We start from the raw sequence: 25,121 nt of genomic DNA, 5'->3' as shown, positions 1-25,121 counted from the left end.
TAACTTTCTAAGGCAAGGTTATCTATTATGTAGGCATGTAGTTCTGTATCAGACTGCACCAAACATGATTTCACAGCTGTTCAAATGACAAACTAAATTTTCAAACATCTGTACACAATTTCCTTTGTGAAATGATTTGGGTTTAGCTGTAAAGATTGAAAGTTTTGATGGTATATAACAGTAAAATCTATGATTCAATGTAGCTATGTTGCTTTTCTCTGGAATAAATTGCCTATTTATGATTATTTTTTATTTAAATTAGACTTTTAAAGTTTCTGTTTTAAGTGCATCCGACAACAAATTTCCACTTAAGATCATGCATTGTTCGTGTCTGTGAGAATTAAATAGGATGTTTGCAATTCAGCTTCACAATACATCCTATGATGAATACTTTTCTATTTATGAAGAGCATCTACAGAAAGAGAATAGGAACATAGCTGAATGACTATGAATGCAAACATTACTCAGAATTGCCAATGTTTGTATTGTTGCTAGTAAAGGATAGATTAGAGAGCAAAATGTAGGTTACATAATATAAGCTTCATCATGTGCCTCTTCCTTTTTGAATGAAGCCATTACTTTAAGAAGGTAGTATGTACAAATATAATAATCTATTTATAGGCAAAATACTGATCTTTAATTTAAAATATTAAAGCTTAACTTCGAAGATACCTGGCCAAAAATAGTTTTAGAGCAACTGGAGAGAGCCTTTGACAACAAATTCAATAATACCTATATCATTTTTAAGCTTCTTGCTAGCCTGAGATCCAGTCTCATATATCGAATCAGCCCTACTTGTAAAATCATCTTCAGCTTCTCCCGAAGTAGGTTGACACTTCTTGGTTGTGACATCAGCTAAGGCAACTGAAGGGAAAGTAGTGCCCTTTCCTTCCCATTATGCTGAGCTTTCCTCTCAAGCACTACTACCAGCAGCTCAGCCAATCATGATACAGAATCTCAGGCTGAATACCTTCCTCAGAATTACTGCTGTATAATATAGATGTGACCCTAAACTAATTCAGTATCAGTTTAAATCATCACATACATATTAACATTTATTACAGTTAAATTAACCTACTGTATAAACACAGATTATTATACACACTCACACATTATGTACAATTATGCACTGTTACACAGATAAACCTATAATCTAATAAAGACTTATGACTTCTGTACACACTACCTGCCATAAAGGATGTGTCAGCTGTTCAGCAGATGCTATCGCTGTAAAGAAAACAGAGGAAACAGAGAACACACCAAAACAAATAGTCTTCCTCCTGTATATCAGACTGCTGTGCTGATCCTCCCATTTTCTCTTCACTGATCTAACTATAGCTTTGCAAAAGCCCAAATAGATGAGACTGGTGTACATGGAGACATATAAATTAAATTAAAATAGATTCTTTATTAAATTGAGTAGCTGCAGGGGAAGGACATGGACTGTGTTTAGAGACATGAGAGCAGATTGTAGACAAGACAGAGTAGACATGAAGGAGCTGCTTCCTGTAAATACTGAGAAGAGATGGGGATGGGACGACCCAGCTCCACACCCTTTGTTGACCCTGCAGTCCTTAGCCTGCATCTCATGCTTCACTGTACACTTTCTTCTTGGCATCCAGAATGCGCAGCTGATAGGAGTGCAGCTGAGACAAGATAAAAGCAAAACAATAGCAGCCAAACAACTACAGTAAAGTAATGAATGTATATTGGAAAAATGTTAGTTTTCAGCTAATAGTTTAATAAACTTTACAGTTACACTTTAAGACATGTATGTATACCTTTCCAGAGACTCAGCAGCTTACTTTTATGCCTCTGGATACCTCGCCAGTCACTAAGGCCCAAACATTGTATAAGCATAAATAATAAATTTGATACAAATCATCTAGACTACTTAAGACACCAGTCTTAAACAGTCTTCAAATATTGGTGCTCCACTGAAAGCTTTTATTTATTAATATGAAGTATGGTAGATACTTCAGTTTTACCATTATTTACACCATTAAGGACAAAGTCCTTTTTTGTTTTTGATTCTCATATTTTATGCCCTACTTTATTTTTACTTGTAATGAGCTGTATAAAGGCTTGTTTTCTTTTTTGCAAACTGTGCTTCCTAGTCATTGTATTCAACACTCCATGCTGTGTACTGTAACACTGAAAAAATTGCAAATGCGGTGAAATTGATGAAAAAAAACATATGCGCCATTTTCTTTTAGGCCCTGTTTTTATAGCTTTTACCGTGCACTCCAAATGATACCTTCCCCTTATTCATTGGTTCAGTACAATCATAGAGATACCAAATTGATATAGGTTTTATAATGCTTTGATTTCAATGCCTTTTTGCATACTGCAGTCTTCAAAGTTGTGAAGAGTGTAATATTTTTTGCTAAATGAGATAAAGTTATCATTGCTACCATTCTGGGGACTGTTTGACTTTCTGTTCACTTTTCATTACTGATCTGTAATACCATGCCACAGACTCATTGTTATAGATCATTCTGAATGACACACCTGGTAGTCTCACATAGACTCCCGACTGGCCCTGCAAAGGATCGTTGCCCACCAGATGAAGTAATGGTAGGGCACGATCCGGCCCAAGATGGTGACATCCAAACATTTTTGGTATTTAATTACCCATGGTAGCATTGTTGGTGGAAAAAAATCGGTGCCAGCACCAAAGCAGGTGTTAGCAGTGGGTGTTTGAAGAGGACTCTGCCCTGAGTCCTCTCTATACAGATGCTGCTGCACCAGGATTTACTGGTAGATTTACTAGTTAATTAATTGCAGCATTATATTCTACTGTCTGGTTCAATAAAAAACATTTGTTTGTTTGAATATTTTTGCATATGCTATATTGCTTTTGTTAGCATGTAAATATAGAGATAGAGATTCACTTTTTTTTCTAGAGGCAGTGAATACATCCTGGAAAACAATGAGGTGTTACAAAACAAGCAGGTCAGGGACCACTTGCTACTGAACAATAGTTTTCCTGCCTGGATACTGTTACAATTGCTTTCTTTATGGTATGTATTGTACATTAGATACTACTGTATCTTGTTCATTTTTACATAAAAATATGTACAGTAAATGGGGACACTTTCTTAAAATATTAATACTGGCCTTGGTTAATGTCAGAAATGGGTTATAGCTAGCTAATAATTTTATGTAGGAACATTGCGTAGTGAAAATCCACTATATTTGCTCTTACTAGTGCCTAAATTCTGTGTCAGTAATTTCATTACATCGTTTTTAATCGTATTGATAAGGAAAAGAGCAAAATTTGAATGTTTTGGGTAACAGAACCGCTGTATTAGAAGAATGCCATTTCAGCCATGATAAAGCATAATAGAGAATCACGGGGGCTCATAGGGGGGACTTTTTTCATCACATTCTGTTTTCTTTTACTGCTCTATAAGACATTAAAATGTAACACTGAGACAAAAGTCTAAAATAGTAACACAAAAAAAACAGACAACATGGTGACGCATTCCCCACTAAAGACTCTTAGGCTATAAACAAGAGGGAACTATCATAATGTTTATATATTTAATATACTGCTGTGGGGATTGTTGTGCCATTTTGAGATGTAAACCTTGCCTCTCCTGCCACACACCGTATATAACTAGAGGTTCCATCTTAATGATATATCCGGCTGCCAGCATGTGGCCAGGCAACAGAATGTGCTATGGCTATGGCTAGTGTGCTTCCCATTTCACTGCCTGGCATGGCCCCTTTTCACCCTCCATGCCTACTTGGTGTGAAGGTGGTTTAAGGGGGAAAAAAGTAGCAATTCCTGATGTACACATGTTCTCAACATCTGTGTGTATATGTTTACACTAATGTTCATCTTTGTGGCCATAGAAATATGAGTATATATCGGTATGTACATATTACCTATGACGCTACATGTGACATGTTTACATATGTATGTGTTAAAAATGATGTTAAAAAAATCAAATGTCACAAAATCAATCACTATAGTATACATAATTTAGGGAAGTGGCTTTTCAAGAGGACTCTATCTTTGTTCCTTTTTACTATGTGCACTAAATTCAGGATGTAGTGATACTTGTTTGAAAGAGGCTGCCTATATTTGGTTTTCAGCTATAGAGTGCTTTGCCTCAAATGTAAGTGCTGTTCCATTTCTTCTGCTCCACCACGATGAAAAAAGTATGACATTAACACCTAAAAATGGTGTTTTGTTAAAAGGTGGACATGTACTGTAATAGAATGGATGTCTTTAAGTGTTTACATTCTAGGTACATAGAGAACATTCTAGTCTTAGATTGTGAATGCTTTTTGGATCAACATAATGTCATTTAGCTTATCCCGGAGAATGAAATATTGAAGTGTCCCTTTTGCCATGAGTTGAACTATTACCATAAAAATGTGTGACATCTATAAAAGTTAATATGCATAACAGAAAAAAAGCTGCTAGGCAAAGGAGCAGGATGCAAATGAAAGCTACGGGTATTCAAAATTCCAAAAGCAGCAAAATCCATATCATTGTCTAGTTGATAGGCTTCTTTCTACTAAATATAATAATGGAGAAAAAAATATTTATGGGTCTGTATCTCATTACTTTACAGGCACAGTACAAATGATTACCCATTAGTGCTAAAGAAAAACTTTTGATTTGCAGCCAAGCTTTTTCTTATCCCAAATATGTTTTAAAAAGTGTTCAGAGAAGCCTGTTAAGAGGATTTTATTATTGGTTTCAATATCCCAGAAACCATTATGTATATTCGTAATATATAAAAACAAACAGAAAGCATGACATAAAATGTACAATAAAAAGAGTAATGTGAGGCGTTCTGTGCACAGTAATATCATGCATCTATCAGGGGATTCAGACAGAATGTTAAGTATGTGAGAGGAAAGCTCAAAGACGTAAGAACGAGTAACTTTGCCAGATTTATTGCACAACAGAAACATTACATATAAAGTAATATATAGTGCAGCTATAAGCAGAATACATTGAGCTCTGTCCAGATCCCAGATCCCCGTCGGATCTTCGTTCTCATGCAAATGAGAAAGCTTCTGTCCTTGAGCTAGTGTTTGGATTTCCCATTGTGACTCGGTTCTGTGTTTGACTCTGATCCTGCTCTGCCTGCCCTGACCTCCTGCTTTGTTCCAGACGTTGATCCTGTGCTGCCTGTCTCAACCTACTGTCTCCGACCACAAGTTTGCCTGACGATTCTGTACCTTGCCTTGACTGCCACCACGCACAAAGTTGCACCGCAAGTCCAACCTGCTTTACGGCGGGCTCTGGTGAAAACCGGGTACCACTTAGACTCCGGTCCCAGGTGTCAGCTTATGTCCCTGACAGTATGATTAAGATGATGATTTTGTTACTTGCAAATTATGACATATTAAAATTAAAAAGTTAGGTTGAGATTGGTTAATATGTAATTTAATGAAATGTAGGTTTTTTTAAGCATTACAATTTTAATTTGATCAGTTTGATGTGATATTTTACACTAACTTTTATAGTGTACACCCCCTGCAAGAGTCATTGATTCCACTCAACTGTAGTTATTTGAGGGCTATCCTCTATGTCATACATAGTAGCCAAATTCTTCTCAAGATTAAACCAGGGAATGTGTTATTTAGACAACTGTAATACAATAAACCAATATCTCCCAGCATTGATGCAAGTATTTCAAGTAAAATATCCAGAGGCGTAACTACAGCGGTAGCAGCCATAGCGGCTGCTATGGGACCTGCAGTGTCAGGGGACACACCGATATCCAAGCTGACACGCATTGTACAGCATAATATGTATAAAACAAGGGCACATCTTCTACTATACACAGCATGAATTGGCAGTTCAGATAAGAAATCTTGTGGGAGGGTTAATTGTATAAATGTGTATATATATATATATATATATATATATATATATATATATATATATATGTATGTGGAAGTGTATAAACGTATATATAAGCGCTTAAATGTGTGTGCATGATTGTATGAAAGGATGTATGTGTGTAAGAGTGTATAAATTTGTGAGTATACAAATATGTGTATTTACTAAGGGGGCAGGGGGCCCCATTCAGAAGTTTGTTACGAGGCCCTTTCTCTCCTAGTTATGGCAGTGAAAATGAATTCACTACAAATATGCAAATAACAAGTGCACACATCTTAACAGTAGCTGAGATATTGTGTCTAGATAATAGACCTCTTTTGTTCTTTATACCCGTTTATGTACTGTATTCATCACATATCTTTGATGCACAATTTTCATTCTAGGAATTTCCAATTAACCTTTAATTAAATATCAATATTCTGCAACATCAAAAGCTTGGTTAGGAAAAACATGGCATAACAAAAGAATTATCTGATATTTCTCAAGTAGATATATTGTATTTGTCTATGGATTAAGCGTGAGAGAAATATTATTTTAAAAATCCGCCAACATCAAATACTGCACTGAGAAAAATATGAACATGTTAATGGTTTCATAATAGTTTGCTAGGTTTGAGGCATGAATGAATGGGCCTGTTCTTGTACAACATAAAATGTTCATTCTACAAATCCTTTTTGCCCTAGAGACATCTATTCAATAAGTGATTTCATGTTCTGCAATCAATCAGAATCAGTGGACATTGCACAGTACAGGAATAGACGTTTCTATAACAATGGTGAAGAAAAGTATACAGCAAGTATTATGGTCGAAGTTTCTGCAACAAGACATCATATTGGGCATCATTATTTTTTGTTAATACACCAATGAAAAAGGGGAACTCACCAAGTGAAACATTTTCTTACAAATAATATAAATATTTAAAACTAATATCATCAAAATCAAGTACAGGCAGTCCCCGGGTTACGTACAAGATAGGGTCCAGAGGTTTGTTGTTAAGTTGAATTTGTATGTAAGTCGAAACTCTATATTTTATAATTGTAGATCCAGACAAAAAAAAATTTGGCCCCAGTGATTGGATTTTAAACATTTTTTTCTGTAATGGGACCAATGATTATCAATAAAGCTTCATTACAGACACCTTACAGCTGATTATTGCAATCTGGGACTATAGTAAAGCATTCCGAAAGCTTCACCAGAGGTCAGAGGGGTCTGTCTGTAACTATGGGTTGTCTGTAAGTCGGGTGTCGCCTGTATACCAAATAAACTAAGACCACCTGCAGCTATAACTAAGGATACCTATAGAGACAATTGATATGACAATATAAAAAAAGTTCAATATTACAATTTATATATACAATACATAACATCATGATGATATTCTGCTATTTGGTGTATAAAATGTCACATCCACATGTCTATAATTGAGATCAAGGAGTATATCTCAAGACTAAAAATAGAGGAACATCTTTTGTTTCAATACATGAAAGATGTGGTATTAGAAGAATCTTAAAAATTATATTCATCTTTTCACAGGATTTGCCACACCTTTCTGATTAATGCAGGTCCTATCCTGGAGTGCTGCCTGGATTTTGATTTATAATGATATAAGGGGATTAACATAATTAACATATTTTTTTTTTGTTTTTATAAAAGGGTTTTTTTGGCCTGAGCTTAAAGGAATTCACTCCAGCTGCTATAGGCAGACCTTTTATATTTTTGTAGATTTTAGAAGAGCAAGTAGATGTGTTAGTTATATTTAAAGTTTTTATCCCAGAAGTTAGGAACAGTAAACACTGTAATATACTTCATTAAGGAAAGCAGCTACTCTGTGACTTTTTTCTACTCCTTTTTACTGTAGTGAGCAGTGAAGACTTTTTGCAGTGCATATACATCAGACAAATAAGGATAGAATTTTTAACAGGTTTGCATATTTTACTTGATGATTCAGCTCTTTAAGGAGATTAGACGTTCATTACTGAATGCACAGCCCTTGGTGAATACAGTAATAAACATAAGACATCACACAAAGTTCCAAATGTGCCTTCCAGTTCCTTGACCTGTGCCTCTTTTGGACAAAAGGAGAATGTTTACTAGGGTAAATACAATGTGGGTGAACCTATAAGCATAACATGTGACAATAAGATGCACATGTTAATCAATTTGCACTGGAAACTTTGAAATATATATCTGTTGAAACACGTATTTTAGACTCTATCCTATATGCACCAGTGTGAAATTGCAGTTTTAATATGTCTACAATAAGGGATGGAATTTTAAAGGTAACTCTGAAGTTCTGGATTCCTATTCTCTTACTACCGCAGTAACTTCTTGCTACCGCAGTAACTACATATTTCTTTATAAAAGTATGTTGCAAAGACTAATATTATGCTCTATTTATTTATGCAATTTTGTTGAAAGTTTTGTTATGTTTCAACATAACAAAAACATATGCTTTTTAAGATTTTTACCTGTAAATAAATCATTTTTTTATAAAATGAACTTACTAATAATATACCAGCTAAAAATGTAACAGTTTCTGAGGCTAAATGTGCTTTAGATGATGGAAGTTAATCAGATTCTTTCCATGGCCTCTCAAGCCAAGTAGATAACTAAGGGATTAATTAACAGTGGTCATGTATCTATGTTAGACATTTTGTAGTTTTTATCCTTTCCAACATCTCATATAATTAATTTAGTTTACTACACAGTAAAACTTTGCCATCAATGTGACAGTATAAACCATATGAATAGCCTACATAGATAACTTTTCAGCTATCTAATAATCCAGGACATCTCTCTTTGTCACCGGGTGTTCTAATATTGCCTTGGGAGCAATCAGTTTCAGTGCTCAGATATGCAACACTTCTGTTATCCCTCAACTTGAAAATCATTAAAAATGCAAATTACAAATTCATTATACCAAATGAATAATACATGAATCTAGCATTTGTTTCATTATAACACAAAGATTGAAAAGGAGTAATGGGCCAGAATAAACTTTTATAATAATAACTTTTTCATAGACAGTGCTTCATGTGCACGGAGTATGATAGTGGCCGGGCCCACCTTCCACAGCAGGTACATCAAGAGACTTAGATCTCTTAATGTATCCGTCAGGCGGCCGCTCTGCCAGGCAAACCTATGCCAGGCTCTACCTGACATAACTTTATATGTAAAAACAAAAACTTCAGTGGTAAATGTCCATAGACTTTAGTGCTCAGGCACCGGACAGAATGCAAAACAATGGCATAGAAGCATTCATAAATCTCCTCTGAAGTATCCGTCTTTTATTATTTAAAACATTAAAACAATGCACTTTTTCTACGGTACTTTAGTATCAATAGTTTCATTTATTTCTGTTGGTAAACCAGTAAATGTTTTGATGTTCAATACTTATTTTATACTAGTAGGCAATGAAGGATAAAAAACATAAGACAGCAACATTTATGTGATAGTGGCTAATACAGCTCTTAGTGCTAAAGAATAATTCTCTATATACATTTAGATTTTGCTCTTCTATTTTTTTGTCAAGTTTTCTGTCACCTTTGACATGAAGATTAAGGCACCTTTAAAAAATAAACCATGACACAATCACAACAAAACTAGAAAAATGCCTTGGCTTTTATGAGGAACCATTTGGCATAACATTATCTCTCAAATGAAAGTTGTACATATAAGGAAAAATGGACAATGGTATAAGGAGAAATCTAGCTTTTATACATGCTAGCCCATATATATATATATATATATATATATATATATATATATATATATATATATTTCTATATCTCTATAAAGTACTATATTATTACATTTTATGTAGCTCATAGTTAATACTCCTCATTTATCTTGGTCACTTAATAGGCAGTGGTGGCAATATATTAAGACCAGCACTCTGTCTTAATCACCTGACCCACTTGCATCATGACTAGATGCAAATATATTTTGCTTAAAGTTTCTACAAAGAAAGCCCTGTCATACTCTAATATAGTACATACTCCACTGTCAAATATAAAAATTAACTCTATGTCACTCAACAGAATTGTTTAGCAAATGAAAAAACCTCTATTTTATTGCATTTTGTAGTTAACAATGTAACTTTATTTTTACTTTTCATTTAATTAACATTAAAATAAATGTTATCATTCTGTTAATTGTTCCATTGTCACTGTCTGCTTTATTAACTGAAAACAAACTATTTGGAAAGTTGATATATTTCAAGATGTCACAGTTTTTATTTTAAGCACAATTACATTTAATTAAACGAATGACTGCGGCAGAAAAAAAACAATAATTACTTGTGGCCATTAAAGGTAAATATGATTCATTAATTATAAAATTGCTTAAAAACACAGGGTAAATATAATAACTTTAACCCCTTAAGGACGGAGGGTTTTCCGGCTCATTTCTCGCTCTCCAACTTCAAAAATCCATAACTTTTCCATTTTTCCGTGTACAGACCTGTGTGAGGGCTTATTTTGTGCGTAACAAATTTTACTTTCCCGTAATGTTATTTATTTTAACATGCCGTGTACTGCGAAGCTGAAAAAAAATTCCAAATGTGGAAAAATTGAAAAAAAACCGCACGTGCGTCACGTTCTTGTGGGCTCAGTTTTTACGACTTTCACTCTTCGCTCCAAATAATACGCCTACTTTATTCTTTGGTTCGGTGCGATCGCGGTGATACCAAATTTATATAGGTTTTATTGTGTTTTAATACATTTTCAAAAATTAAACGAATGTGTACAAAAAAGAAAAAAAAATTTTTGCCATCTTCTGACGCTAATAACTTTTTCATACTTTGGCGCACAGAGATGTGTGAGGGGTCATTTTTTGCGAAATGAGGCGACGTTTTCATTGCTACCATTTTGAGGTCTGTGCGACATTTTGATCATTTTTTATTTAATTTTTTATGTTATGTAAAAAGGTGTAAAAGTCGCATTTCGGACATTTGGGCGCCATTTCCCGCCTCGGAGGTCGCCGCCGCCCGTAACCGTTTTTATATATTGATAGATCGGGCATTTTGGGACGCGGTGATACCTAATATGTTTGTGATTTTTACTGTTTATTATGTTTTATATCCGTTCTAGGGAAAGGGGGGTGATTTGAACTTTTAATATTTTATTAATTTTTTTTATTTTTTAAACTTTTTTTTTTATTTTTTTTTTCACTATCTTTTAGACCATCTAGGGTACATTAACCCTAGATGGTCAGATCGCTGCTACCATATACTGCAATACTTCTGTATTGCAATATATGGCATTTTTGCAGCACATTCATTACAATGAGCCACTGGCTCATTGTAACGAATCTGCAGCTGCCAGATAGCCTCGTGTCAAAAGAAGACACGAGGCTACCATGGCAACCAATCGCCGCCCCCCGATGACGTTCGGGGGCGTGGCGATCGGAAAAAAGATGGCGGCGCCCGCGCGCCGCCGTCTTTTAAACGCCGCCGGCGACTTTGCCGGCGGCGTTGAAGGGGTTAATAGCCGCGATCGGTGCAAGCACCGACTGCGGTTATTAGCGGTGGGGGTTTTGTGCAATATGCAAAAACCCCCACCTCTGTATGAAGAGGACTCAGCCCGTGAGCCCTCTTCATACATCCCTTATACCTCTGCGCCGTAGAGCTACGGCGCAGAGCGTTAAGGGGTTAAAAAGATTAGGTAAATGTCTATGATTTAGCATTAAACAACATGAAGAAACACATTATTGTCAACAGATGTTAGTTAAATGTTCTTCTAATTAGATAATTCAAGAGGATGGCTGTTAATAACTTCATAGATTTCGGTATGTTCAAAAAAGAAAAAAACAGAGGGCCAATATTAAAACTAGCAAGGTTTTTTGCACTGGTCTTAATTATCTGTAAAGCTGACACCAGACTGAATTTCTAAGCCTCTCCAAGGAACAGATCAGAAATTAAAACTATTCCAGCCAAGGGTTGACATATATTATACTACTATTGTCTGGTGCAAGTAATTGTAAATCTAATGGGCAGGAGCATTCCAGACACGGCCTGCCCTGTTCCTTGAATTGATCAATTCCCTTTTTGCCAAAACTGGAGCACAGAGCAAGAAAGCAAAAAGTTGCAATTTCTGGATAACAGGTATGAACAAGACAAGATAAATCAGCCTAAATGTTTTCCTTTTCTAGAATATACGTCAAATGATCAAATGTTTTATGTTCATCTCTGTCTAATAGTAAGGGAAGCAATAAGATTTAGTAAAAAGTAATTATTTCAGAATGTTAATGAGAGCGATCTGGATTATGGTTGCATATTGTATCATATCTTATCATATTTATATTAATTGTACCATATCCAGAAAATCAACTTTGAAGTGAGATGTAAAATGGTTTTATAAAGTCAAGGAAGCAGAGAGCCTAAAGTCAAGCTCTTCGATTACTCCTTCACTGTAATAAGATCTTGACTTCAGGGCTAAAAACTCTATGCATATGACTTTATATAACCGTTTTACATCTTACTTCAAAAATGATTTTCTGGATGATGCCATCACACTGGGCCTTGAAATGAACATGATCTTGAAGGTGTTAATCTGTTTTACAACAAACTGGTATTGGTCATTGGTATTAGGCCACTTCCTGATGACAAGTTCCCTTTAAAGTCACTGAAATAAGTTCTATAAAAGAACAAGGTATGATACACAACTTCTATATATTAATTTACTAATCTTATGATCTCACATAAAATAATCTCCGTAGATGTATATACATGTTTGTCTGTGTCATGTACAACATAAGGAAACAAAAGGAATACAATTTGTCCAACTGGGCAGGCTGGGCTGGGCTGTATACTACTGGGGGCAGGCTGGGCTGGCTGTATACTACTGGGGCAGGCTGGGCTGGGCTGTATACTACTGGGGGCAGGCCGGGCAGTGCTGTATACTACTGGGGGCAAGCTGGGCAGTGCTGTATACTACTGGGGGCAAGCTTGGCAGTGCTGTATACAACTGGGGGCAGGTTGGGCAGTGCTGTATACGACTGGGGTCTGGCTGTATACTACTAGGGGCAGGCTGTATACTACTGGGGGCAGGCTGGGATGGCTATATACTACTGGGGGCAGGCTGGGGTGGGTGTATACTACTGGGGGCAGGCTGGCTATATACTGGGGAGGTACATTGTGGCTTGATTGCAAGGATTCTTAAATTAAAATATGTGACAATATATAACACACACGTAACAATAAAGTTTGTTCAAATTTAGTAAAAACCACTAATACTTGACAAAAAGGAGAACTGGTAAAAATAAATAAAAGCAATGTAACTTTGCTGAAATCTAACTATTGTGATGGAATCCAAAAGAAATGCTGAGTATCTCTATTTTATGATAAATCTTATACTATTGATCTGATAAAGAATTACTCAATCAATACAGCGAAATAGGTCTGACGAGAAGGAAAAGTATGTCTGCAAAGAGCACTTGCTCAGTTGAATTAATTTTTGGTGTCACATCTCTTGTAGAAGATGTCATTAATCATTACAGATGAGAAAATTGATTCAAAGAATTTGCAATTTTCCTGAATAGAGCTGATTCTTATATTGAAAATTGAATGTACAAATCTGTAGAAATATGCCTGATGAATACAATTAAAAAGCAGTAAATATATGTCATTACAGCAGAGGGAGAAAAACATGTCTTGATAAGTTCCATTAAAAATGCCTACATATATGTCTCAGATATGCGTCTCTCCTATCCTATTGTCACATTGTAGGTGTCTGTAAAAATATAATAATCTATATTCATTCACCTTGAGATAAAAGCTACAAGGAAAATGAAGTGCATAAGAATAAACTACTAGTAAAAATGCTCCTGAAGTTTGTGCCCTTATGATGGGTCCAGTGATATATTATTTAGGTACATGTGAATTGACAGCTTATCATGAAGTAGCTTCACAACCAAGAAAGTGTGAAAAAGAGATTTGTAAGAGCAAAGCTTCATGGAAACTCCTTGAGTTTGTCCTTAGAGGAGATTGTGATGTGATATATTTTCTTTGTTTTAGAAAGATACAGGCTGGTGAAAGTAAAGCCAAAGAAGGAATTGTTGGTATTCTAATGTTACACAACTTGCACCTATGTGCAAAACAAGAGTTTACCAACTTCCATCCAGTATAGAGCAGCTGATGCATTTTCACATTGGGTTTCGCATGGGCGTGCAATAAAAGTATGGGGAACTTTGGTATCCACTGATGCATCAAAGTTATGGGAAGTATACACAAAGTAAAGCACAAATAAGTTTAGCTTAGTAAAATTCCCTTTTACTTTTACTCATTTTGCCCCCTTTTGGCACAGAAGTGTTGAAGCATCCACTTGGGGTTGGTGTTACATATTTTAATCATCAGCACACTATATTCTAAGAGAATAATAGCTTTCTATTGAGAGGGTGCAGAATGCAGTGCTATACCAGTCAGCTACTTTGGGATAGTTACAACAGTATCTACTTAGCCTTGTGGTGATTGGCAATAGGATATGACTATAAATCACCATACACTTCTAGTCTTCAATATATACCTCATTGAAAATGACTGATCAGCCAGATGTCTACCCAATAGCTGTGACTTTTCTGAATAGGATTCATAGTTCTGGATTTTTGTAAGCAAACACTGTATTCATTGACTTGACATAATAACATTGACATTTTTTACTGGAGGAGTAAAAGTTATTTTTAGTGTGGTGCTAAAATATTCTTTGTACTATGGTATCCAGTAAATAGATTCAAATTGAAAGTCCTCAGTTGGCGATATCATCTTTGGCTAACTAGAATGGTTGATGACAATTGCAATCCTCCGACACATAAGTCTAAAGCTAAAATCAACCATTTTAGTTGGTCAATAAAACTAGTGACAACTGAGGAGGTAAGTGGGCAAATTTTGCAATATGGCAATTTAGTGTAGATTCAAGTTTTTTGGTTACTTTTCATTCATAGATTCTCCTAAACTCCTAAACAGAAAAACCGTATTTGGCTTAAAGGTAAAACATACACATGGAATCACACAAATATTAAGATGTGCTGTAGCTGCATATCATACATCTGCAGTAGTAAAAAATAAAGCATGGATTGCTTTCCTATTAACAAACACTAAATATTAGTGATGAAAATTTACAGATGTCCAAAGACATCAGTCACGACTAAGACTATGAACCAATTTGGCACATGGTTCCAAGAAAACTTATACCCAGAAATGGTGAACTTGGATAATTGAGCAAAATAGTCCATACATATATTATGATTTATTTTATATTTAATGTATTAACCTGACCGGTGGTACAAAAATTTAGTGGTCAAAATAATGGGGAGTTGGAGCTAAAAAAGAATAACATAAAAAATTATATAAATTATAGCAACCATGATTGAAAATTGACTTTGTTGCTTTCACACGTCAAAGTAACTTTCATAGTAAATTAAACAAAAGCATATCTGCATTTAAAATGAATTTTATGATTAACAACAGTTTCCTACTGCCTAGGTTACTCAATTTATTTTCACTAAATGAGAGACTTCAAAAAATTGGAAAAACTGTAATTAAAAATGTATCATCTTCCCTCGTATATGGTGAGTGAAAAAGAAAAGAAAAAGGAGTTATAATGTTTTAATAAATTGATAAGCTCATAAATGATTCTATTCCATATAAATTATTAATTCACAAGAAACCAGCATTGAAAATCCACCACTAGATTAAAGCCAGGTAGTAAATTAGAAATGCATTCATAATACTTATTATTGTCATCATCTTTTTACTTGAAATTAAAATTTGTAATATACATTATAGCCAATATAAATGCAAACAACATTCAAAGTTAAGGAGAGATCATCTTAATTATAAATAAAAATAAAACTGACTTTGGTGTATGTATTATCCTATGTAAAGGAAGCATATTACAACCATGGAACAATATTCCTAGCAGACAACATGTTACAGAAAATTTGCTACTTGAGCATTTGCTACTAAGAATATTGAAAAAATTGACACAAAGATTTTGAGTCTGGTGTATTAGCAATGAAAGCCCATCTATTCCTAGTCCACATTTTTTTGATTGACAGACTCCTTTGTCTGCACATATACACAACATCCTGTCACTACAGAGAAGGGTTGAAAGAAGTGTAGGGGATGGCTAAGGAAGCTTTCAACTTATAAATACATCAGCCTCACAAAATCATCTTTTAGTGCTCTTAGTGTACAATTAGCATATAGTTTTCTGACATTTTGCTCACTAGTACAACAGTCCTGTAGCTGATATGTTCACACATGGCAAATTTGTTTCTTTAACTAAAAATAAGCTTTAGAATGTAGATCCAAAATCCAAGATTCAATTCAAGGTAAGGTTTATTGTGGATGTGGCACAATAAACTTCACCTTTAAATGAATATTGGGTTTTGGAGTGCTGTCTGCAATCTACATTCTATCTTTGAGGGTCTCTGCCGGACCCATGGGGGGCACTGCACCCCTTCTTCTGAGGAGTTCTTTTCCATGGTACTGATGTGGACTTTCCATAGTATATAAAAATTAGCTATAAATAAGATATAAGGCACATTTGGGGGGATTTATCAAGGTTTGCCTAGTTGCAGTTCCTGGTGCCAGAAATTGTGACTCCCCCTTACCCCACCACCATGCCAGGTAGCTGGAATGTGGGTAAATAAGGTGTGTGTATATACCCTGTGCTGCCTTATTAGCTATAGCCTGCCTTAGTTCCTAGTAAAGGTTACAGTGTAATTCTACACTAGTCAGGGTCTGGAGCCTCAGTGTATCTGGCACCACTTGAAAGGCAAGTGAGCATCAAGTGCTAGTGCTAAATAATTTCTTTCCATAATATCTTTACTGCATTTGACAACAATGGGTCATTCTGTGGCAGACTTATTAAGAGAGATTTATGAAAGTTTAGGTGAAAAGACCAGTGCAGAGTTAAGCTACACAGTCATATTTTGTGCTAGACAAATCATGCTGGATGATGTATCTGGAGACTACTTTAGATCATCTATTTGTTGTTCTAATTTCCGACTGAATTTTCTGGCACACCCACTAAATTTTCAGCAAGACTACAAAATTTTTTGGTAAACAGACTAACATGCTCCATTTTCCCAAGGCCCCACCTCTGGCCAAAATTGTCTTAAACCATTAATGAATGTAGTGAAAGCCTATTCAAGTGCACATTAATCTAGAATTAATTCTTGCCATGTTCAGTTTTTATGACATCTCAAATTGCAGACATTTAATTTGTCGCATATCATATTGTAAACTCCACTTAAAGCCTAGTGCTGGAATAAATGAGTTGTTTTTTTTCAATATTTTAAAAAATGGCACTTCAGAAATCTGAATACATGCAGTTTCACAGTACAATGCACATTTTCACAGTAATTCTTTTTGCCACTTATATTAATAAATTAAGGCAAAGTTAGTCGCCTGAAAAAGTACAAAATAGTAACAAATGGAGTTTGAAGTGATTTTCCCATCTCAGACTTTGCTGGATTCATCTACCTTGAGAATCATGGTAAGGAACCTCTGTATCACAGCTACTGCGGAATGGCTGAACATGCTTGTCTCTCTTTTATTGATTCTAAGGGAATTCCAGACTGTTTTCAGATCCCAGTAGAAATGGGGCTGTGAAACCATTTACAGTTTTATAGGTGCAGGTCCCAGAAGTAGAAGAATTCCAGCAATGTCTGATAGGTAAAGCTTATTCTTTAAAAGCAATGTATAGTTTTACAATATTGCAACTAAATAAAACAATTGATAATTAGATTCCTACCTTCCTGGACAGCCACAAATGGGTTACTACCATCCACAAATTTTTCAGTAAATGTGATCTTTTCAGTTTGCAAAATATCTTCATTTAAATTCAGGTCATCGACTGCCATGCGGAATACTTCATAATCTTTTCTAGCAGAATCATCAAAAATAGCCCCTGAAAAGACGGAAAGATGCTGTTAAAAGGGTAACATTGGGAAATTGTTGAGATTGGTGAACACAATATCAAGACAACTTGGTTGCTATGAGACAAATGTATGCATAAAGTAGCATCCGTAGTTATAAATTGTTACCAACAAACATAAATAAGATATGGAGTTTTTTCTCATATGAACGTGGAATAGCTATACACCTTCTTTAGCGGCTATGACAAATGATGCTTTATTATGTGTCAGGTATAATAGTTCTTTGTATACCTTATTCTGTAAGAAAAGCTTTTTAAGTGATGATGTTCCATAATAAATGTCTCTGACTACACATAATCCAGCTAAAATGAAGCATATCAAGGATGGCACTACAGTTCAAGGTAACAGTCCATGAGAGGAACAATTGGAATTCAGTGAAGACAATTCTAATGCTTTACTTCTTTTCTTCAATTTTTCCATTCACATATAGAACCATAATCAAATATGAAGCTATGCATTCATTTTACAAGGATATTATGCAGTTTTTAGGACCTCGTAGAAAAGTTTGAGAATTTATCACACTATTCTACTCATGTGCCGCATCATAGAACCTAGACTATCTATACAGTACAGACACTCAATGTACAATACAATACACAATATAAAGAATATAACACGAGCTCTATATCAACAGCATAGCCAGGGTGCATTTACCTCATAGTGTTTTAAAAATAAATTCATCTGTATTGTGATAAGTTCATGCATTTTAATGTTCTATCTTGAAATGTAATGCATATATAGGCAACAAGAAATGCCCAAGTTTCTCATTAATATACTGTATTTTTCTCTACATTTCCATAGACGCTGCTTATAAATTGTCACAGACACAGCAGTCCGTCAACAGTCACTGAACACCTCTCTCCTGCCATTAATCATTTAAAGGAAATCCACCACCAGGATCAAGGATTGTAAACCAACGCTTATATGCAGGTATGTGCCCTCTCTAGCAGGATCTTCTCTTCTTTGTACCTTTTTATGCCCTTGTTTTTACAAAAAAATGGCTTTACACATTATGCAAATGAACCTGAGGGGCTCTGGGCTCAATTAACAGCTATGCAGCCCAGAGAGCTCTTTTTTTTGTAAAAACAAGGGCATAAGAAGCTTAAGGAAGACTGAATCCTGCCAGAGGGTACCACACCTTCATGCAAGTGTACCTGGTTTACAATCCATGATCTTAGTGGGAGATTTCCTTTAAGAAAACACTTCTATATTGCTTCATCATACTAGTTTAAAACCTAATCAGCATCTACTGTATATTCTGAGTGGAATATAAACAGTAATATTATATACTAACATATTGAATTGCACAGTGCCATAAAGCTGGAGTTTCAAATGTTAGTAGGTGCATTCATTTATAACTATACAAACGTACATTATGCATAGTGCATGTTATAATAACGCTAGGTTTGTGCTTATCAGTGTGATTACTGCATTAGCGTATTTTCACTATCCAGTTCTCCATGTTAAAAGGGAAAATTTAGATTTAGGCCCACAGGCCGCTTCCAATCTGCTATACAGGGCAGTGACAGAATATATTACTAATATTATATCCTTTAAGATTCTGGGAGATTCAGGATAAAAAGGACTGATGGTGTGAATAGTTGGTGTGGACATGACACGCCCATGACTCAACTGTGATAGCTGCATAAATTAGGTAATTTTTTCCATAATTCATACATGTACTGTTAATAAAAAAAATGTTGTTATAAATTTTCATCAATATTGATGTATTGATGCTACTGGCAGTATCATAGCTGCATTATGGGCAAGTCCAGGCCAAACCATCTATTCACACAATCATTTTTATATGCAGAGTATAGAAGTACATAATATCAGTAATATATTGTGTCACAATTGCAGGCATAACTTATTCAACTGCAGTGACAATTTATTTTAAATATATATATATATTTTCTAGAATTTTAAACAATTTTAATGTTTTTATTATCCACTATTTCTGAAGCCAGTTTCTAAATTGAACAATTTTGTCAAATTCAAAAAGAAAAGTTCTACAAATACTATTTATCATAGTACAACCACTGTAAATATAGCCTTCAACATGTTCCCAGGGATAAGCTAGATTATAGACATAATAGATCAAGACCTTTAAAGAGTATGCAAGATTAATAGGATAAAAAAATGACAAGTGAGTAAGATGCCAAGGTTTTGGGCTACACTTAGCTGAAGAAAGAAGGTAATTGTAACTTACAGGGAACATCTGTCAAGGGATTGAATAGTATGGATTAAAAAAACCTAGCAAAAATGCTCTTTTTCCACATCATATTCATTTATGATAATACTTTGTTTAAAACATATGTGCAGTCTGATGATTTAAAGTATTCAAAAAATATGATATCTATAAAAGAAAAGTACAAAAGTAATACCCATTACCATTCTGTAAAAATTGACATATGTCAGAATAAACTATTCTCTAAAAGACGAATGCCTAAACTTCGTACTCCAATACTAAAACAATTGTCCATTTTAAACAAATAATTGATATTTTTTGTGCAATGAAAAGTTGTACAGTTTTGCAATATTCCTTATTCAACAGGAAGCTCCACCTCCTATGGATAAAACCAGTCCATGGTCATTTGTGATGTCACTCAGGTGCACAGCTTGTCAAATCACATAGAATAATCAGAGTTGTGGACCTGTGAGAAATCACATGACTAAGGACCAGTTTTAATCCACATGAAGTAAACAAGGGAGTTTCCTGTTGAATGACAGCAAGCAGAGATCTAGGAATTGATGCATAAAGTATTTAGGAAAATTCTAAAACTTGTCTCTATACAAACAATATCAGATATAGGCTGTAAGCAGACAACCCCTTTAAAGATTTAGGGATACGATTTCCAAATAGAACCCTTTTTGGGAATGGTTGCCAATAATAGTGAAAAGATAAAGGCTATCTAAAATACTAAAAGATGTTTTATATTATTCCATTTCATAAAGTGTCTGTTTATAAAAATCCAAAATGGAATACTGTGAAGCATTTTCTTTCTTAGTCTTCAACAAACTTTAGCTTCTGTTATAAAGTTCATACCACTCATTCCCTTTTATAGGAATATCCACAAGAGAATCTGCCTGACAGCTAATGCAGGAGTCAACCTACAGGCTGTAGAAGACAAAGTGACATTTTTAATTAACAATAACCCATTACTAAAACAGAAGTCAATATATTATCCAATGCAATAATAAAAAGGATATCCAACAAAGTGGGAACATTCAGTAGCCATTAAATACTATTACTTAAATTAGTATTCTCATCTGGGTATTTACATTCAGTTTCATTAATCTGCAATATATAAACATTTCTTCAATTAGATGGTATTAAAAAAAAATACCTGTGTGAAGATAATTTCTCATAAATGTAACTCATATGGTCCCTCAGAGACAAGACTGACTCCATGGATACAGCCACCTCTACTGGAGGGATTACCCAAAAAAACAAATTGTTTTTGAACATGAAATGTCTGGGAGTTACTACATGTCCCACAGACGTCCTGTGGTAATGGATGCTGAATCCAGGTGGTCGGGCAGGACTCAATAGTGCATGTCCGGCCACTTCTGTCTAAATGTGAGGTGGTCGTATCCGAGGAAGCCATCTCGTTTCTAAGGGACAACATAACTACATTTATGAGTAATTATCTTTACACAGGAACATTTTTTAATAGCATTCACTTGAAGAAATGTTTACATATGGCAAATGAATTAAATTAAATGTAAAAGTCCAGATGGGAATATCCCTTTAAATCTATAAATACTTTAGCTCTACAGAGAATATTAAAATACAATTTAAATTAAATCTTATTGCATCACATATATTATTATCAACATCTGTTGATGTAGTGTATTATCACATTAGAGAAGTTGTATACTCAATGGGGGCCATTTATCTTTATTTTTCTTCCTGTTTTTTTTCTGTCTTTTTTGAGACATTTTTTGGTGCATTGTTATTTTTGTGCCTTTATGAGGACACTTTCAAATGTCTGCCGGACATTTTTTTTTTTTTCATCAGTAAGACACATTTATCTTCTATACATTTTTTGGCGCAAAAAACTCCAGATGAAACCATTCTTTAGTAGAACTTAAAAAATGGAAAGAAGTGACTTGAGACATTTGTGTGAAATTTTTGAGACATTTTTGATATATTGCAATGCTTTCCTCCAGAACTTACTTCATATCTGACCCCCCAAAATTTTTTGTGAATTTCATTAATTTTTGAGACATTTTTGATATATTGCAATGCTTTCCTCCAGAACTTACTTCATATTTGACCCCCCAAAATTTTTTGGGAATTTCATTAATTTTTGAGACATTTGTCACAAATGTCTCAAAAAGAGATCTGAAAAAATACCATTTAACACAAGGAAAACGTGAGAATGATAAATTACCAAAAGAGCAGATGGAAAAAAAGACAAAGATTGGCAAAAACAAGCCAATAAAAAACAAAAATATAAGACCCCCAACAATTGACAAATGTTTTGGATTTTATATTTAGTCATCTTAAACAACAATCATAACAAAGTGTGTTGTGGTTTATAATATTGAGCTTGTATGCATGAAATAATAAATACAATTTTCTTTTACCACTGAAAGGCCATTTTTGTGTAAAAGATGTGTTCGATGTTGTAGCTTAGCCCACTGAATTGTGGCTTTTACAACTGTGTCTAAGGTTTGAAAATATTTGAAAATATTTTATTTATGTAGATATCATGAAAAATAATCTTCTAACAGTGAACTGCCTAAGTGGATGCAGAGTGTATATTGCTCCCTTGATATTTTAAATACCATTTTGCAATGACAATCATGAACTCTCTTACACTCCCAATGCCCCCAAACACTCACTTCCCATATCAACTGGAAATTTTCTTTCAGCTCTAGCATTACGCAGGGAAATTATTTTCATTAAAATTAATTAGCTTTGTGATTGTGGTATTTCACCAGTTTAAACATTCAGGTTAGCTTGACATGATGGATTGCTTGGCAGTGTTACAGAAGGGACTAACAGTATGTTCACAATAAATAATAGGTCTGAACAAGGAAAACACAAATGAAGCAAAATTCTTGGAATCAAATTTTCTCAGTGTAAAAGCATTACTAGTCCAAGTCTGGCAACTTAATTAAGTAGAGGTAATTAAAATGCTAAGGAGTTCTTGGCCCTAAAATGGACTAGAAATTTGTAGTCAGGAAGAAATAGCAGTATGGTTATGTTATGAGCCTGCAATCTCCGTTACAACCATAAGCTGATGGGATTTAAGTAAGTTGCTTTTGACAGACAAAACTGCAGAATTCCCAGAAGATATTAAAAGTTTTCTACTAATTGTAGGTGAATAAAAGCTGGCAGAATAATGGTTTACTAAAAATCCTAATTAAATGTATATTTTTGCAGTTTAATTAGGTTTCATATCTTTCAGTTTCAATCTATTTAACTATGCAAAGTAGTTTCAATTTAGCCTAAGGCAGTAATATTAATGTCTTGAGAAATATGTTTCTTTCTAGACTGAACTCTTGAAGATGAATTGTTTGGTGTTTGTTGTGCGGATACTGCAATGTATGACACAGGGATTCTAGCTCTGGAATTGATAAAATCCTCATCCCTGCAATTACCCTAAACTAGCTTAAAACTGCGGGGCAAATTTATTAAAGGGGTATTCCAGGAATCAGCATAATTCATATACAAGTGGGCACTTAAAATATAAGCTAATGTGTAATTAGTTGTTATTTAAAATTTTGCTCCCCTTAGCAGAAAATGCAGATGACATACACTGTAATGGAGAATTAAAATGCTACTGGCCCTTTAATCAGTCCGTTAATTTCCTCCCCGCGGTCCGTTGCAGGACAGAAGATGGCCACTGGTCACATGTCCACATCACATGTCCTGCACCTGCCTGGGCAGGTCATGTGATCACCTCTACGTTTGGCTGTTGTCGGTTGGTTGCAGTGCATCCAGTATGGCCGGTGTTGTGGTACACATCATTACTATGGTAACCAAGCAAGAAAACCTGTTATATCATCACTGGGAGCAGAGCATAAGAGGGAGGAGGAGTTACTGAGAACTAAAGGATCATGGAACTTGTAGTTTCCAGTGGCGGCCATCTTAGTGATAACTCCACCTACTTAAGAGAGGCCATAAATTTTGTAAATCATAAAATCAAATTATTTAAGCTCCGTTTTGTGACTAATGACATTGAGTATTGTTGTACTCATTTATTTATAGCATTATGGGATTTTGTGGTAGACGTTCATATTCCCGGAATACCCCTTTAAAAGTATCTAAAGGTAAGGCGAATAGACAGGCTCCAACTGCCCCATATTTATCAGTATCTAATTGGTAAATCTGAATCAAGAATTAAGGCTTTCTAGTGATTTTGCACAAAATATTTCTTAGCTTAGTTGATAATAGAAAATGCAGTGTCATTTTGGTGCATTAGCATACTTTTTGGCACAAATTATGCTATTTCACTTTCCTGTGAAACCACGCTCCTCTATTGGCACTTTCTCTTTCTGTCATGCAAGTCAAACAAAGGTCTATGAGAGGTTTTGTCCAGATTAATTCTTTCAAATAGGGTTTCCCACACTTATGTGAATTACTTATTCACATGATCAGTGTTGGACTGAGGTTCTGTGGGCCTACCAAAATTATCATGGGTTCCAACCACCCATCATCCTCTAGGAAATAGACCCAAGTAGCGGCCTGTTGTCTACTGCTGGAAAACTGTGGTCTAGTATTGAGTTAGAACCTGGGACCACCCAGGGATCCTCGGGCTCTCTGGTGGATTGGTCCAATACTGCACATGATAGGTACCCAATTGCTGCATAATCCAACTCTTTCACTTTCACCAATCACAAAAATAGAGGATCTGAGCCCCTTATTCCTTTCCAATGCATGAAATAAGTGAGCGAGACTTTCAATGGTGCAGTGGCTGAGCAAGGACATTGTGTTTTGAATTATAAGACTTAATAGCATGGTTGTGCCAAAGATCATCAGCATGTCTGCACAACTGCTGCTCCATTCAATCTGCTCTTGACTACTATAAGGAGGAAAATGAGACTTCAGAATATAGACAAGAGATGAATACTTTGGGAAGAAAAATATGTGTCAATGTTAATGTTAACAAAGACCTAGAGAGTTATTTAGCGGTCAAGAAATAACTTTTCTCTGATATGGCAACTGTTATCATTTGAGGCTTTTTTTAGTTTTTTTTTTTTTGGATCACATCATATGTAGAACAACAAAACCAAAATTGCAACTCAAATCATCTCAAGTCTAAGAAATCTCAGATTAACCCCTTAACGCTCTGCG

General features: G+C 35.0%; 1 protein-coding gene across 2 annotated transcripts in view; it reads right to left on the bottom strand.

Moving 5' to 3' along the window:
• The window catches only part of GRID2 (glutamate ionotropic receptor delta type subunit 2), a 716,446-nt gene that overhangs the window by 598,644 nt on the left and 92,681 nt on the right, over window positions 1–25,121 (bottom strand). For both annotated transcript variants that reach the window (XR_011849003.1, XM_072117803.1), the window contains exon 2: window positions 17,629–17,784. Coding sequence is in view for 1 of the 2 variants with exons in the window: in XM_072117803.1 (XP_071973904.1) it covers window positions 17,629–17,784 (156 nt within the window). In the remaining variant the exon portion in view is untranslated. The remainder of the gene's footprint in view (window positions 1–17,628; window positions 17,785–25,121) is intronic.

Source organism: Engystomops pustulosus, chromosome 1 (assembly GCF_040894005.1).
Source record: "Engystomops pustulosus chromosome 1, aEngPut4.maternal, whole genome shotgun sequence".
Classification (NCBI taxonomy): domain Eukaryota; kingdom Metazoa; phylum Chordata; class Amphibia; order Anura; family Leptodactylidae; genus Engystomops; species Engystomops pustulosus.
Note: the sequence above shows the minus strand (reverse complement) of the source record. Positions and strands in the feature narration are given on the sequence as shown.